At 34.3% G+C, this 14,801-nt stretch overlaps 1 protein-coding gene across 1 annotated transcript; it reads right to left on the reverse strand.

Annotated features, from left to right (window-relative positions):
• Positions 1-138: 138 nt before the first annotated feature.
• LOC135681367 (carboxy-terminal domain RNA polymerase II polypeptide A small phosphatase 1) lies at positions 139-11,609 on the reverse strand. Its single transcript, XM_065195815.2, has 8 exons — positions 11,347-11,609; positions 9,313-9,515; positions 7,645-7,746; positions 5,452-5,508; positions 5,172-5,264; positions 3,906-4,004; positions 2,951-3,037; positions 139-2,515 (listed from the first exon to the last, which is right to left on the reverse strand). The coding sequence occupies exons 1-8, from the start codon at positions 11,435-11,437 to the stop codon at positions 2,354-2,356; spliced, it is 894 nt and encodes a 297-aa protein (XP_065051887.1). The 5' UTR covers positions 11,438-11,609; the 3' UTR covers positions 139-2,353.
• Between the last annotated feature and the right edge of the window lie 3,192 nt (positions 11,610-14,801).

Below are 14,801 nucleotides of genomic sequence, written 5' to 3' on the forward strand. Positions count from 1 at the left end.
CGGCTTCTATTCAAGAAAACTATCGTTAGTATATTTTTTTGCCGTCTTATTAAAATCGCATGACTTATGATGAAAACATTTACAGGAGACTCACAGTTTAATTCACAGAGAAATGACAACAAAGAGAGAACTGCAAAAACACGTGATGTATCCTGATAATTTACAATCTTAAAAATAGTACAAAAATTGAAAATGACAATTGTGTTTCCATATGAAAGCAATTCACATTTTAAAATACAGAAAATTTTCTAATTAGAAATGGTTATTTGAATACAAAGGTTTCATATTGGACAAGAACGGCTCGATATTCTAATTAATAGTGAGCAACTGTATAGAAAGCTAAGGATAATTTACAATTGACATTCGGGACTTTCCAGATATTTCATTACAAAATCTTTGTTCAAAAACAGACAACCAGTCGTTAACATAAATCTTCGCGCTTCGTACAATTTTGAGTCACAAACACAATAATACGTTTCTATCCTTTATTATATGATATAGTGCAATTAACCGACAGATTTACAAATTTTTACGTTGACAAAGATGTTTTTCTACGACAGAAATAGAGAGACTGCCATTTTTGCAAACATTAAGGATACTCTTATTATTGATTTTGGGTGGAAGGAACTCTTGGGAGAAGAGGAAGAGGCGATTAATCTTTATGATTTATAAATGCTAAAAAAGACGATTCCACCGGACAAAAGAAAACACTGTGTGCTTTCGTGGCGCAGTGCGCCTTTCCGATTTTCTACGGCAATTTCATTTGCACACAACCCATATTCATTGCCGATATAAAAGATATGGCGGAGTATACACAAAAAACATAACCAGAATAGACCAATCCACCCTCATGAAAGACGATTTATTTGGAATATCAATGCAATATCTATCATACTAAATACACTTAACTCGATTTAACTGGATAAAAAAAGTATGCAAAAACATCAGAACGGACATTTGATTTGCCGTGAACCAAGCTATAGTGCTTTCACCATTGTATGGGAAATCTGCAATTTTGTTAACATTTCTGATTCCAAATTCTCTTTGATATTTGACAAGTATCAACTCATATTAAGTTATTTAAAGTAAGAGCCAAGTTTCCAGTTTCGGAAAACGCCAAAATCAAATGACAGATTCCTTTAACAGGTTTCCTTCAGTTTCAGTCGCCTCACGAACAAAAACATATTTTCATTGAGGTTGAAATCCTACCGATCACTGGGACCACACAGCGGGTAAAGGAGCATTGTCTGCAGTTAAAATACATCTATGCATGATTCTAGTATATTTGCTGAAGATGAGAAACTAAAAGCAAATGACAGTCTATTTACATCAAACGCTTGTTTACCATTGGGAAAGGTTGCTTCTACTGTGACCTGCTAATAGTTTCAATCTTTCAATGCAAAACAAGATTGAGAAACATCAACAGCACAAAACTATAGACGGTCAAATTCTCTGGAATGACTATAAATTCATGGCAATATGCTAAATTATTGCTGATAAATACAAGTAGCCACAGGAAAAATTGCAAAAATATAGAACAATCAACCTGCAGAGTTCAGTAACCTGAAACGGTCAAGGGTGCACGGTTGTTTGGAACCGCGAGGGCCCTTGTTTTGTCCTTTTCGCCAATCAACAGCAGTAAATTCTGCAAGGCTTCCAAAAACCAAACATTGTAGGTTTGATCTCGTTTGCGAAAGGACAACAGAACCTCGCTTTGATCATTCTCGATATCTGAACACAATCCTGTATCTAAGAGCTTAATTCGATATGTGCTTAATTACATTGTAAGACTAAGACAAATTTAAAATGAGCATAACGTCCCTGTAACTAACAACACAAAATTCAATTTCCAAAACACAAATGACGATTTTTTAGGCATATCAAGCACGAATCCAAAACAACAATACATTTTGCTTATCCAGAAGAAGCATTATATAAGCAAAAGACAAAAATGTTTTATGAGGGCTGCGAAAAGGAGTTCGGAGAAAAATGACCAAATTCTCCAGTTTTTGTTCGTTTCTTTCCCAGTCTTGAAACCTGGATTTGAAACCTGGCATGCCTTTATATAGTTATACATTTAATCTAAATGGAACAATTTAGCATATAGAAATCTATAAAAAACGGTATAAAATAAAATTATGAAAATAAAATCTTTCGGCGATACAAACTTACCAAACTGTACATTGTCAAAAGTAGAATACAAATCCCATTGAAATATTCCACAATTTTTCTCTAAGCATTCGCGTGTGTTTGAGACTTCTCTCCGAGAAATCACCAGCGTCCAATACGTCAAGACAATTATAAACTGATCACAATTTGAATTTAAAAAACCAGATAGACTTCACTTCGATCTCTAGCCATCCTCGTCCGAGTTGGCGATGTCAACAAAGCGTCTATTGCGGTTATTTCGAATGGAGACAACTACGTCATCGACGGCATTGAGAGACTCGATGTACGGTATTAAATCCAACAACTCTCTGTCTGACATGTCATCAAACCATGAGGTACAGGGTACCTAAAAAAGGAGCACTGAAATGATCGACAAGGAACTCGGGGGCAAAAAATAAGCTTGAAAATAGAAATTGATGCATTTGATTTGACCGGGGTTTGACCCTTGTTTTTATCCTCTTTAAAAACAACTTTATCATTACAATATTGAAGCTTGAAAATTGATAACCCCAAGTTCTAACTTTACCCCTGAGTTGTCAGGCCTACTTTTAAATTGCTTTACCCCCATCTCTCCCATCATGCAATGTTGATCATATCATCTAATACATGAATTCTGAGAGTAGGAAAATGTTTAAGCTTACAATAGATGTTTTCAAAACAGAGATAGCAACTGCCACTGCGCAAAAACTGTTCGATTTCAAGCTTTCTTGATTAACTGAGTGAGTGAGGACTCAAAAGTGTTGAAACTAAATAGTGTTGATCATACAAAGCAAGGACTTACCGCATTGTCGGGATGAAAAATGTACGAAGCTGGAGAGTTATCGATGATTACAACTTTTCCTAACTCACGGCCAAGTCTACTTAAATCCTGTATGAAAAAACACCAAGATTTAGAATATTTTTATAAAACGAATTTACAATATTTTTCACGGAGGAGAACTTTTGCGGCATACAGAAACATCAAATAAAAAGACAAAAAATCACGACAGCGTATCGAATGTAATTTATTTGATTATGATAATAAAATTTTTAGCATGCATTTAAGTATGTAATATGAATAAACTTAAACTACAGGCCATTGATCGTCTCTTTGCAGCGAGGCAAAAAAAATTCAAAGGCGAAAAGGTTTTACAGTATAAGGCCTACAATATACAGTGGATTACAGCTTCTAAAAACCCAAAACCGAACCGAACAATAAGCATTCAATTCCTAAAACCCGCAATACTTTAATTCCTGATAACATTTCAGCTTAAGAGAAAACTAAAAAGGATTCCTGGATTACTTCTTGGTAAAAACGTTTAGACATATCTATGGTCAACATCTAATGAAGTGTAAACGACCGGGCAGATAGCATTCAAAGCCGAAGAATAATTTACATGAAATCAAATGGATTCATTCCTCTTTGCCAAAACCACAAAGAAGTACTTTTAATGGCATGTCTGAGAGAAAACCACAATCAAATTGCATCTAAAGATAACGCTTTTAATTTCCGCGCGTTTAGAAGTAAGAAAGATTCATTTGACTTAAAATAAATCGAAATAATTCTTGTCACAGCTTAGATTTGTAATCGCCATAATTGATAATAAATAGCTTTATGCAGGACTCTGTTGATTTGTTCTTTTTACAAACATTCGTCATCCTGCAAACGGCCAGCGTTGCCTATCACCTATAACACTTCCGCCTTAGCACAGTCAAAATTATGCGCATACCTTAGCATAATTAGTCAAAGCGCATACCTTAACATAATTCCCTTTGTAGAACACACAGGATTCTCGAAAAAGACGAGCAGCAAAAATCCCATTTCTGTCCAAAAGATCAGCAACCGGATCTGCATACTGCAAAGAACGTTGTTATATCAGTGAAACAATAATTAACTAGATAGTACCTCATTGCCACAATGCCACTCTAGAAATCTTACGTGCGGAACTGTAAAAAAATTAGGAAAAAAAGTGAAAGGGCCTCTAAATTCATTGAAAAAGGGAAATTTGTTGATATAAATATTCAACATGAAAGGCAACCTAGCAGGATTGTGGTTCGTTCTGTAGATGAATCACTAATTTAAGGCAAATTGCTATTTTAATTGTTTGTCAAATAGCGCTTGATACCTTATAACCAGGATTTGCTGCATAAAAAGGACGGTTTTAGTTGCAACTCCGAGTTTCACACTTAATGAGGTCATCCAACTACCATTTAACTGTCTCTCGCTGGCTGTTATTATAATAAGTTGTTATGTCCCTGGAGGTACCAGAATCTTCAACTGCTTATAGGTGTTAATAAGGGGGTAAGTATTAATTCATGGATTACGCTGATTCACTTTATTACAGAAATAACTGGCAGACTGCTAAAATATAAACCGTGATTTTATTTTTGGCAAAGCTTGGATCTAATTAATTTCCAGCAATCTAATTGTCTTTTTGCTACATGCGATCTTTAAAATATCTTTAAAAAAATTAGCAATTATTTCAGGCAATTTTCAATAAGATAAATTTGTAGCTCACACCACCCCAACAAGACATGCCTCACGATGGTCCTGCATGAAAAACATATACCCACCCTTTGCACAAGCGCCATCTTTTGAAGGAGTATCCCTTGAGTGTTGATGAATACTCAGGCACTCAATTGAGAATTTATGGCATACATATGTTTGGTTGCTAGCCTCTACTTAAAATGGTTGAGAATCTTAGTCATAAAAAGGACAGTTTTTGGAAAAATTGCGAAAATCCAAAAATTATTAGACCCTGTGACACTATCTTTTGGATGTTTAGAGCTATTAGCAATGTCCAACTGTTTTGGATCACATTATGTGTTAAAATCATCACAAAAAGATAAGATTACATTGAAATGAAACATATCAATACTTTTAAGCTGAAGAGAAAAGCATCTATTTCCATTTTCATTTCATATAATATATGTTCTCTTGAATATCAGTAATATTTATAAACAAAAAACTGCTGGTAGCCAATCTACAAGTACTGGAAGATGTTTGTAAGCCGCATACCAACCTTTGCAAGACTTGCGGTGAATAGAACACATTCAAACAATTCTCCCATTCGCTTTAGGAACTCATCAACATGTGGCCGTTTCAGAACATACACCTGGAATAAATAATGCATTTTAGTTTGACATAAATGGTTCTTCAAGTTTAAATCTTACTTTACCTTGACAAAAGACAACATCTAAGCTGAGAAGAATCTCCCTTTAAAAATAGCTTTGAGTCAATAAAAATTAAAACAATTTTTTTGGTTGGAAAGACCTTTTGATAAAGACATTCAAAGTTCTCACCTGGTGTATACTGCCATCAATTTCAACTGGCACAATAAAATCAGCATCACGAACTGGCTATAAAAGAGATAAAAACCACTGATTAACATGATGCTCCAAATGTAAAATATATTAACATTATCTATCCATTAGACAGACTTTTTTGGCATAAACATGTTATGAAAACTGAAAGGAAAGCTTCCAAATCCATATAGAGGGAAGCTTCCAAATGCATTCTGGGGTTATTTTGAAACAGCAGAAAAATCCATTAGTGCTACACAAGACAAAAAAGCCATTTATACTACATAAGCAGTATTGATTTAACTTAATAAAGGGCCCGCTTCAACAGAGTTGATATAAAATATAATTGAAACCAAGTCTTAGTGTCAACGAATGAATGGTCCTAGCATGATAAGCACTGATCTTCTGGAATCATGTGGAATAAGAGTTCCAAAGTGTTTACGTCACACTTGGGTACTATATCACATCAATTCTAAGGTGTACTTTATAAATAAAATTAAACAGTATCTTTTACATTTAATCATATTTGCAAATCCAAGACTCAAAGAGTACACAATCTCATATAGAGAACACAATCTTTGCCATCAGATTAATTCAATATTTTTGCAAATGATTACCTTCAGCACAAGAAACAACATTAAAGGAACAAATACTAAAATAAAGAAAGTCTAGAGAAAGAAACTAAACTTGTTAACTGTTTGACAGCATGCTTAAAAAAGATTATACAACCACGACTTAATATCCTGGTATTTGTTAAGATTAATAAATTAAGACCTTAAATTATCTATCATTTTCAAAAAATACTTAAACATTTGCTTGTCCTTGCAAAATAAAGGTTAAGAAAAAATGCGGTCTTCTGGTCCAAAGGTAGGAAATATTGACCCTTTCATTTCGCTTTTTACGTCAACCCATTTAATGTTACATCTTAGAATTATATGATGTTAAAGGGCAAGGCTGATAAGACATCAGAAATTCAATTCTTCAGATACAATAACATAAGTTCCATCCATTTTTGTATATACTGTAAATCCTTGAATTGCCCCCCCTCAAAAATCCCTCCCCAAAAAAAGTCCCCACCCTAAAGCTACAATTTGTAAATAAGAACCCCCTCCAAAAAGCCTCCACTGCTACCATGAATCTTCAAATTAGCCCCCTCTATTTTTGGATTATTGCAATCTGAGGTTGCCTTTGGCATTTTATTGAATTACCACAAAAATTCATACTTTTTGTAATAATTAATTAAATTTTAATAAAGAAATTCCTACTAAAATTTATGCGGTATTTTATCAATGTCTTCTTAATGTCCACTAAAACTTTATAAGCCCCTCATTTAACCCCCATCTCAAAATATTAAAAACAAATAAGCCCCCAGGGGGCTGATTTGAGAATTCATGGCAAATATGTCCATGGTCAAACCAATCTTTCTCAAAACACAATAGTGGTTTAAATTGGAGTGATATAAATAATTTGTGGGCTCAAGCCATGAAACTTCATAATTTCTTTGAGAAAAATGCAGAATTCTATGATATGAGAAATTACAAGAGAAAACAACAGAATTCTCTAATTAGCAAATAAAGTTAATAAAGTGGAGTTCCAGGGTGGAGTTTTTTTAATGAAGCAAGGATAACTGTTTGCAACAACAAAGTTGCTAAACTTAAACATTTAAATTTTCTTCATTTGTTTCCTGTTGTAAATTTTATCTCTATTATTGAATTTCAGATCAAGATAGAATTTGGCAAATATTGTGAAAACTGCTGAAAACTTCAAATAGTAGGTAGACTGGTTTCTTTCAGCATTTAAATCTCAAGGCTTCGTAAAAACTTAATGAAAGTTCCAAACTTTCATGTGTCAATTACCATCTCCACTTAAAATTCAAGATTGAAAGACCAAGATTGCTACCTATTAGGCAAGATCATCATCATAATGAAAAACTTTCAGCAATAGATAGTGATTTTTCACAATTTTATTGTGATAAAAGAGACTTAATTTCATTCTAAACAGTCAGCTGTTGAAAATCTTCTTATTTTCAGAAAAAAATCTAACATGTATTGATGCTTTTCTTTCTGTCCTATAACAGATAAATAAATTTAATAAAGAAGCCCAAAAATAATTATATTGGAGTCAAAACATCACATTTTAATTACAGACATCATTAATAATGCAAGGTTGCAAAACCAAATATCATATAATTACCTTGAAGGAACTGTGGACAAGTGTTTCATCCAAATCTATAACAATGCATTTCTTCTTGTCACCATTCCTCAGTGGGGGCAAGAGGTACTTTACCTCTTCAAGCTAAAGCATTCAAATAAAATATATATTCAATATTTCTGAAAGCTACATTTTGTAAAAATGTATAAACTGAAAACAGTAGAGGAACTGCTGAGAAATGTAAATATGCCCTTCACACTTGATCAAGTGCCGCCACACATGTTTATAAAATTCTAGGAGCTAAGCTTGATTGATTGAGCACATAGCATGTTTTTGCTGTCTAAAACTAAATTCAAAAAACCAAATTTTGCTATTGATGATATTTGATAATAATTGGAAATATTTTTGTTTGCATTCTCTAAATGGAATTGCAAACATTCTTGTAATTACAAAGCATCAAATAGGCAACTGTACATAAGCTGTTTGTGTGCGGGCGATTCATCCTGCTCATACCAACGTTTATATATTGGATGCAATTTATTTTAGTTTTAATTCATCAAATCATAATCATGACAGATACTCTTGTGTGCTTAATTATAGGGGAGGGTCATATTGCATTTTTCAAAATTTTTCACCCTTCATGGCATTTTATAATGACCTCCTCCCCCCCCATTTTATGGAAATTTCAAAGGATGACCAAACCCCCCCCCCCCCATTTTATTATCAATATTAGACATTTTAAACTTCTCAGAAAAAAAATGGTTTGGCTCCATACAAAACTCTTTTTAAGAAACTCTTTTTCGAGAGGAAACTTCCTTTTGTTGGTTTTAAACTTCATCTTAACTACAGTGTGCTCACTCGCTAAAAAGAAACAAAGCTTTTCAAAACTCATAAATCGATCGACTAATTGAAATTTGCTATTATTCACACACTTTGTTTTGGCTTTCTAATCAAAGATTGAAAAACTCTTTTGGAGTTACTTGTGTAAAATCACATGATACTTTCGTTAATGAGAGAGTGCAGGGAGCTGTATTACTTATTTTGCCAATTTATCAAATTTGCAAATCTCACAGCACAGTTTGCAAAATATGTTTGATTTTTTGACTTCGAACTAGTATATACTTAGTTTAAAAAGCGTATGCACTTGCAATATCTCACTCCCCATTTTTTTCACCCCCCCCCTTTTAGATGCTTTTTTACGATTTTCCCTGTAGTTCATTTAATTATGACCCCTCCGCTTTATGAAAATCTAGGAAAATGTCCACCCTTCCTCTTTATTCAACCTCCCCCCTACAATTAAGCACACAAGAGTTAAATCGTTAAATCAGAGCACAATGATAAATCATAAAGTTAAATCAAAGCACAATGTTCAAACAGAATTTAATTTATGCATTTTGAGCAAACAAAATCTTGATGACTTATCAAACAAGAAAGCTTTAACCTGAGTGAACAATTAAGCACCTAGAAATTTGAGGGTGCTCAGTTTGTCAAGTGTCTGCTTTTTGCTTCTCACAATGCCTGCACACTTGATGAATGAAATTTTCAGGTACAAATAGTGCCTGCACGATGTATCTCAAATCAACTTGAGTTATGATAAGCAAACAGCAAACCATGGTAACCTTCTTCCACAACAGAAATTTCAAAAATATCATCACTAAGTAGCCATTAGCAAACAGTGGACAAAGACTTGGATAACTGCAAAGAAAATACCTGTGGCTCATTTGCATTTTCTTCTTCTGGTTCACTTTCATAACTTTTTGTGATAGAGTAATGATTATGGTTAATACTTTCTTCAGGCGGATTTAGGCTTGTGCTCACAAATGCACTTGCTGGATCACCACGTCCTCCAAAACAGCAAAACAGTGATGAGAGAAGTCCTCTGTTTCGAATCTTCTTTCGATTAGTGCATAATTCTGCAATTCAAAAAAAATATTCTTGATGGCTTATATGCATATTTAGCAAAGAAAAACTCTTAAAAACAAAATCAGGAGTTTGAAAGAGATATCATTTACAATCTACTGTATAACTATTTCAAAACATATCAAAGCAAATACTTTTATTTGCCACCTGGCTTGATATCAAATTTCAACAAGGAATTTCAGCAGGAGAATTACACTTTTGGAAAAGTATCCCTGAATCCAGAAATGGTGCATATTTAATACAGTTTGGTTTTAGGTGACCAATGAAGCAAAATAAAAATATTTTGCCTATTAAAAATTATTCGCCTATTCCAACAAAATACTCAAAACACTTAACAAGGAAAGCAAAAGGGCTCTGATGTGGTCCAACTGAAGATAATAATATGCCAATATGGGATTTAAAAAGAAATGAATACATACATATTTTGATATGTTTTTATTTCTTGATTACTGCTGTCTATAACTGCTAGATCAAGAAGTGACAAATCTAATATTTAAAACTGTGAGTAGGTTATGACACATTGTATCGTTTTGACCCTGACAAGGTACTACACTTGCACAAGGCTACAGACTTTGCTTCAAATTTCAATAGGACAGTGGACAGTCATAGGCACGACGAATCTAATATTTAAAACTATATTCGAACTGAAAAAGATCCCGTATTAGGTTGACCTTTGGTAATCTAGACCTTACGCCGAGACGACTAATCGTTGCAAAGGCATTGAACTCTAACGATGTTCCCCCATTTATGGCTACATTGCAATACCAGATTGGGATACTGCCAGAATGCGGCGATCAACCGCCAAATGAACACTTTGCTGGCCTAACTCCTCTCTTCCGCCAACTGTTATCTATTACGACAAAGCGACGGATCAAATTACCGCGCTTGGGATAACACCGGTGTAGTAGTTAGAGACGAACAGTTCACCTAAAACAACGTATATAAATTTACTGCCAGTCTACCCTATCTTTAAAATATTGATAAATAAGAAAATATATTTTCAGTCATGATGGAAAGTGTACCTTTTAATCAATCAGCATAGTTTTTTTGCTATACTATGCTGGACTCTTCAGTACTAAATCTAGAGAAACCCGTTTCTGGTGTCACGGAAATTAATTATTAAAACATTCAATCACAATCAGAGCAAAACCGGAAAGCAAAATGGCAAAGGGCTTTTTTCAGTTGCTTTATAGATTGACTCGTAAGCGACTGGCAGCGGCGGCGTAAGTGTAGTTAGGCGCCGTCTATTTGATAAGCTCATCGGATACGTTCCTGGGCGGAGGAAAATGAGTCCTCTGAGATCGAAAACACTCAAATAATAAAATTGAGGTGTTTCATACTATGAAATTTTGTCTTTTAGCGGTCAGGGTTTAACTTTCTGCCTTAAGAAACGGCTAAGAGACACGCGCAATTGCACGAAGTTATCTTGAAATGGGCCTAATTAACTGCACCCTTTGGAACAACATCCAAGCGTACGAGAATCTTTGAAGACAAATATCCCTGAAAACCTTGCAAGCTGCGGAAATCGGCCCATATAAAATAGAACTAATGACTTTTAGACAGCATCATTTTTCAGGAAACATCTGTCGCATGCACACCATCTGCATTTGCAGTTTGACGTCCAAAATTATCAACATCAGTTATGATTTCGAGTCACTAAGCTTAACTTTGTTTACCAATGATCTAAACTGTATATGCAAAAACACCATAACATTGCTTATCAGTAATTAAAATACGCGAAAATTTATGATTGAAAATCGCAAAATCACGGTCTCAATGTAACCAAGAAATATTTTGAAAGCAAACCACAGAAAGTCGCCAAACCTTTTTCGTTGAAATCTGCTACCGGTTCTCCATTACATTCTTGCTCACTTTGCGACTTTGGAACTTGTGTTATTATGGACGATGGGTCCATATGAAGCTGTATATATGTGGAACCCAGCGTTGCAGATATTGTTTACAATTTTAGCTTCTAACTATTTACAAAGAAAGAGCGAAGAAACTATAGCAAAACATAGACGACAGAATCGCATTTTTTAGCACAACTGCTGCTGCTTGTTCATTTCTTGATCGAGCCCTGTGATCGCTGACAGTGCAGGGTTCGCCGCAGTCTCAACTACCTTGATTCTGATTGGTCCATCAATCTGAATATTGCATTTCAATTGGTTAATCCTCCGCAATCAAGGAAAAATGTAAATTGGAATCAAACATGTGACAGGGAGCTCAACACGGAGGCGGAGGCACAAAAAGGAGTTTATGGAGCCGCAAAAGTGTTTGGAGCCGTAAAGGGTAAACGCGGTCGAAGAAACATCGGCCGAAAAAATTTCTTCACAAATTGCATCGCTATGAAATTGTTACTGTGAATAAAAGGGGCGACCCGAATCATTGAATTCTTTTTTTTTGGTTTCGAATTTTCGATACAAAATTTTTGGACGATAAATTTTCAAACAATGAACTTCCGTGTATATTTTTTGGTCGTGTCTTATAGGTTTAGGAGAAACATATTTGCGAACAAAATATTTACTTTTAGTCCATATCCTTCACATTAAACGATTGAATAGAATTTCTGTACTCATCGAAGCAACATAGGAGGCTTCGTACCTAATTCTACTGCAATTTTGTCATAACAAAGCCATTATCTTATAACGCAGATTACAGGACAGTATTTTTCGGCAAGTTTCAAGGCCTGCACGAGATTGACAAGATGCGAAAAACAAATTAGGGTAGGTGGCTGAAAGGGAACTGGCTTTTTGCAGCAAAGAATAACAAGGGAAACCCTTTTGCATCTGACGTTGATAAAACATTTGATTTCCATTCCTGAATTATCGTTTTCTATACTTTATTTAAAGTTGGATAAAAATTCTAGCTTAACTATAAAAAATTACAATAAGCTAATTAAAAACAACTAACATGACAACAAGATGAAGAAATATATATGTATACAAGGTCGTAAACTAATATGAACTATATAATCTATATATCTATGTGATGTATCCTAGATTTGGTACAAACTGGGTGCATAATTGTTGTATTGACTGAAGAAAATATAGTCCTTGTCAAACTCTAAAAGGAACCACGAGATTACTTTAGCAATTACGTGGAAAATTTTAAAGAAAACAAAGAATTGCGAAAAAATCTGATGTCATCAAAGAAAATAATGATTAACATGTTCTTGAAGGCCCAATGTTTCATTGCTTAGATAAGATTTAAAATTTGTTGCTCAAGCTTTTGCTTCCTAAACGAAAGTTTGTCAGACCAACGCAGATGATGTCAATCATTTTCACCAATTTATTTGAAAGGCAGAACTCGTTAACAATTAATTATCTCGTATTCAATTGCATAAATTATTTACACTAAGTTAACTAAACTAATTTATGACAACAATGAAGCAAATTGAATAAAGAAAAGAACAGACAAATGGTGCAAATTTGAAAATTCGGCAAAAATTTTCCAGTCTTTCTTCTAGACTCAGCTTGTTACTTGCACAAACCTTTACTACACGCCATTTTTACACGGGCACAAACCATTTCACACTACTCTTAAGCACATTGATTGTACACTAAATTAGTATCAAAATTTCTTTACTTTCATAATTATTTTTGTATTGTATTGTTTTGTATTGTATGCTTTATTAAAAGGTAGTTGTCACAATAATGGAAAAACACCGGTTCAGATCAGTTTAACATGAAGCATTTCTAAGGAATGCATTAGACAGTTCATTTACTGCAAAGAGAACACGTGCATTTATTTTTATGGAATCAAGTTTTAATCAGAATTTTTAATTCTCTTGAACTTCGGGCTATTTTGATTTCATCCGGAAGCGAGTTCCAGATTTTCGACCCTTGGAAACTGTGCGATCTTAATCCATAATTTGTAGCACTACCTTTTGTATTTTGAATACGAAGGTTAGAGCACGTTAGTTTTGGGCGAAAAATAGTCCTTCATCAAAATAGGATTTAGATTTTTGAGTTTTACCATGGTTTTAAATAGTTCAAAAGCTAAGATTCTGATTGATTGTATTTGGATGGTAGTTCTTTTCGACAGTTGTTGATTCCAACACGCAACAACCAGTTATTTTATATTCTTTCTCAACTGTTTTTAGTAGTGACTATTGAATGGTACAAATCTGTATCTGGTTGAATCTGGTATCAATACTTGAATTAAAATCACTTTCAATCGTTAAATACTCTGGATTAAGTGCTTTTAAAATTCCACAAAAAGACTTGGCAGTGGAAAACCAACATGCAATCATTGCACGAAAATCAGCTTCTGCTGCAAACAGAGTTTAGCAGTCCAGTAAATGTTTTGTGTCAATTTCATCATCATCAAAACAATTTGTATAAGCTAGTAATTGTTCGAAGGATTGTTTGAGGGGGAGGGGGCTTTTGAAGGCTTAATCGAGCATTACGGCACCTGGGGTACACAGAGATATTTTCACAAAGTTATTTGGTATTTTGAAAGCTTTCAACAGAGCTGTTTTTTAATCATTTTAAACGAGACGATTTTGAAAAGCTTCCGGAGATTACCCCTCTCTTCTTGAAGAAACAAGTATCGACATTAGGGAAACTGTTTCTCGACTCTGCGCTGAAAAACTTCTCAAGCCACAAGGTTTGCAAACACGGAAGCAGTTGGCGTTTAGTACACTGAAGAATATGGAGTTTGCTACTGGAACTATAGTTAAAATTGCCGAAGAGGGCAATTATAAGTCAGCGTATCAAACTACCCCCTTTTGCAAAATTTTATGCTGATATCACAATTTGCACAATTGTTTGACTAACAGTCCTGACTAAGTTGTATAGTGTGTTTGTGAAGACGGTATCAACTGAAACCCTTGTGACGTCACTGATTCTTTTGCTCTGTCACTAATTGTTTTTAACTTCCCCAGAACAAACTTTCATGTGCAAATTTTCGAGTTAATTATCGTTTTATATTGCAACAACATGTGTAAAATTTCATTTCATAGGCACTCAAGAGATTTAATGAAATTCTGACTGTAGTTCTTTATTCATGACGACATTTCTCAAAACTTGTCAAAAATCTCTTATGTTAGAAGTTAGCCCATTTTCAAGACACCTACAGAAGCTAAAATGACAATTACAAAAAGGATTAATAGAAGATGAGAATCTTTTCAAATAGCCTTTTATTGATGCTTGCGTTTCTGGACATGTAGCCTGTGCTCGAGATATCTACATCGAAGTTAGGGGTCTGGAACACAGGCTACTGGACGTGTAGAACCACATGGCTTTTTTGTTAATAGAAAACAGTTTATCCGGATTTTC

Source organism: Rhopilema esculentum, chromosome 12 (genome assembly GCF_057945365.1).
Source record: "Rhopilema esculentum isolate cy_ngs chromosome 12, ASM5794536v1, whole genome shotgun sequence".
Lineage (NCBI taxonomy): Eukaryota > Metazoa > Cnidaria > Scyphozoa > Rhizostomeae > Rhizostomatidae > Rhopilema > Rhopilema esculentum.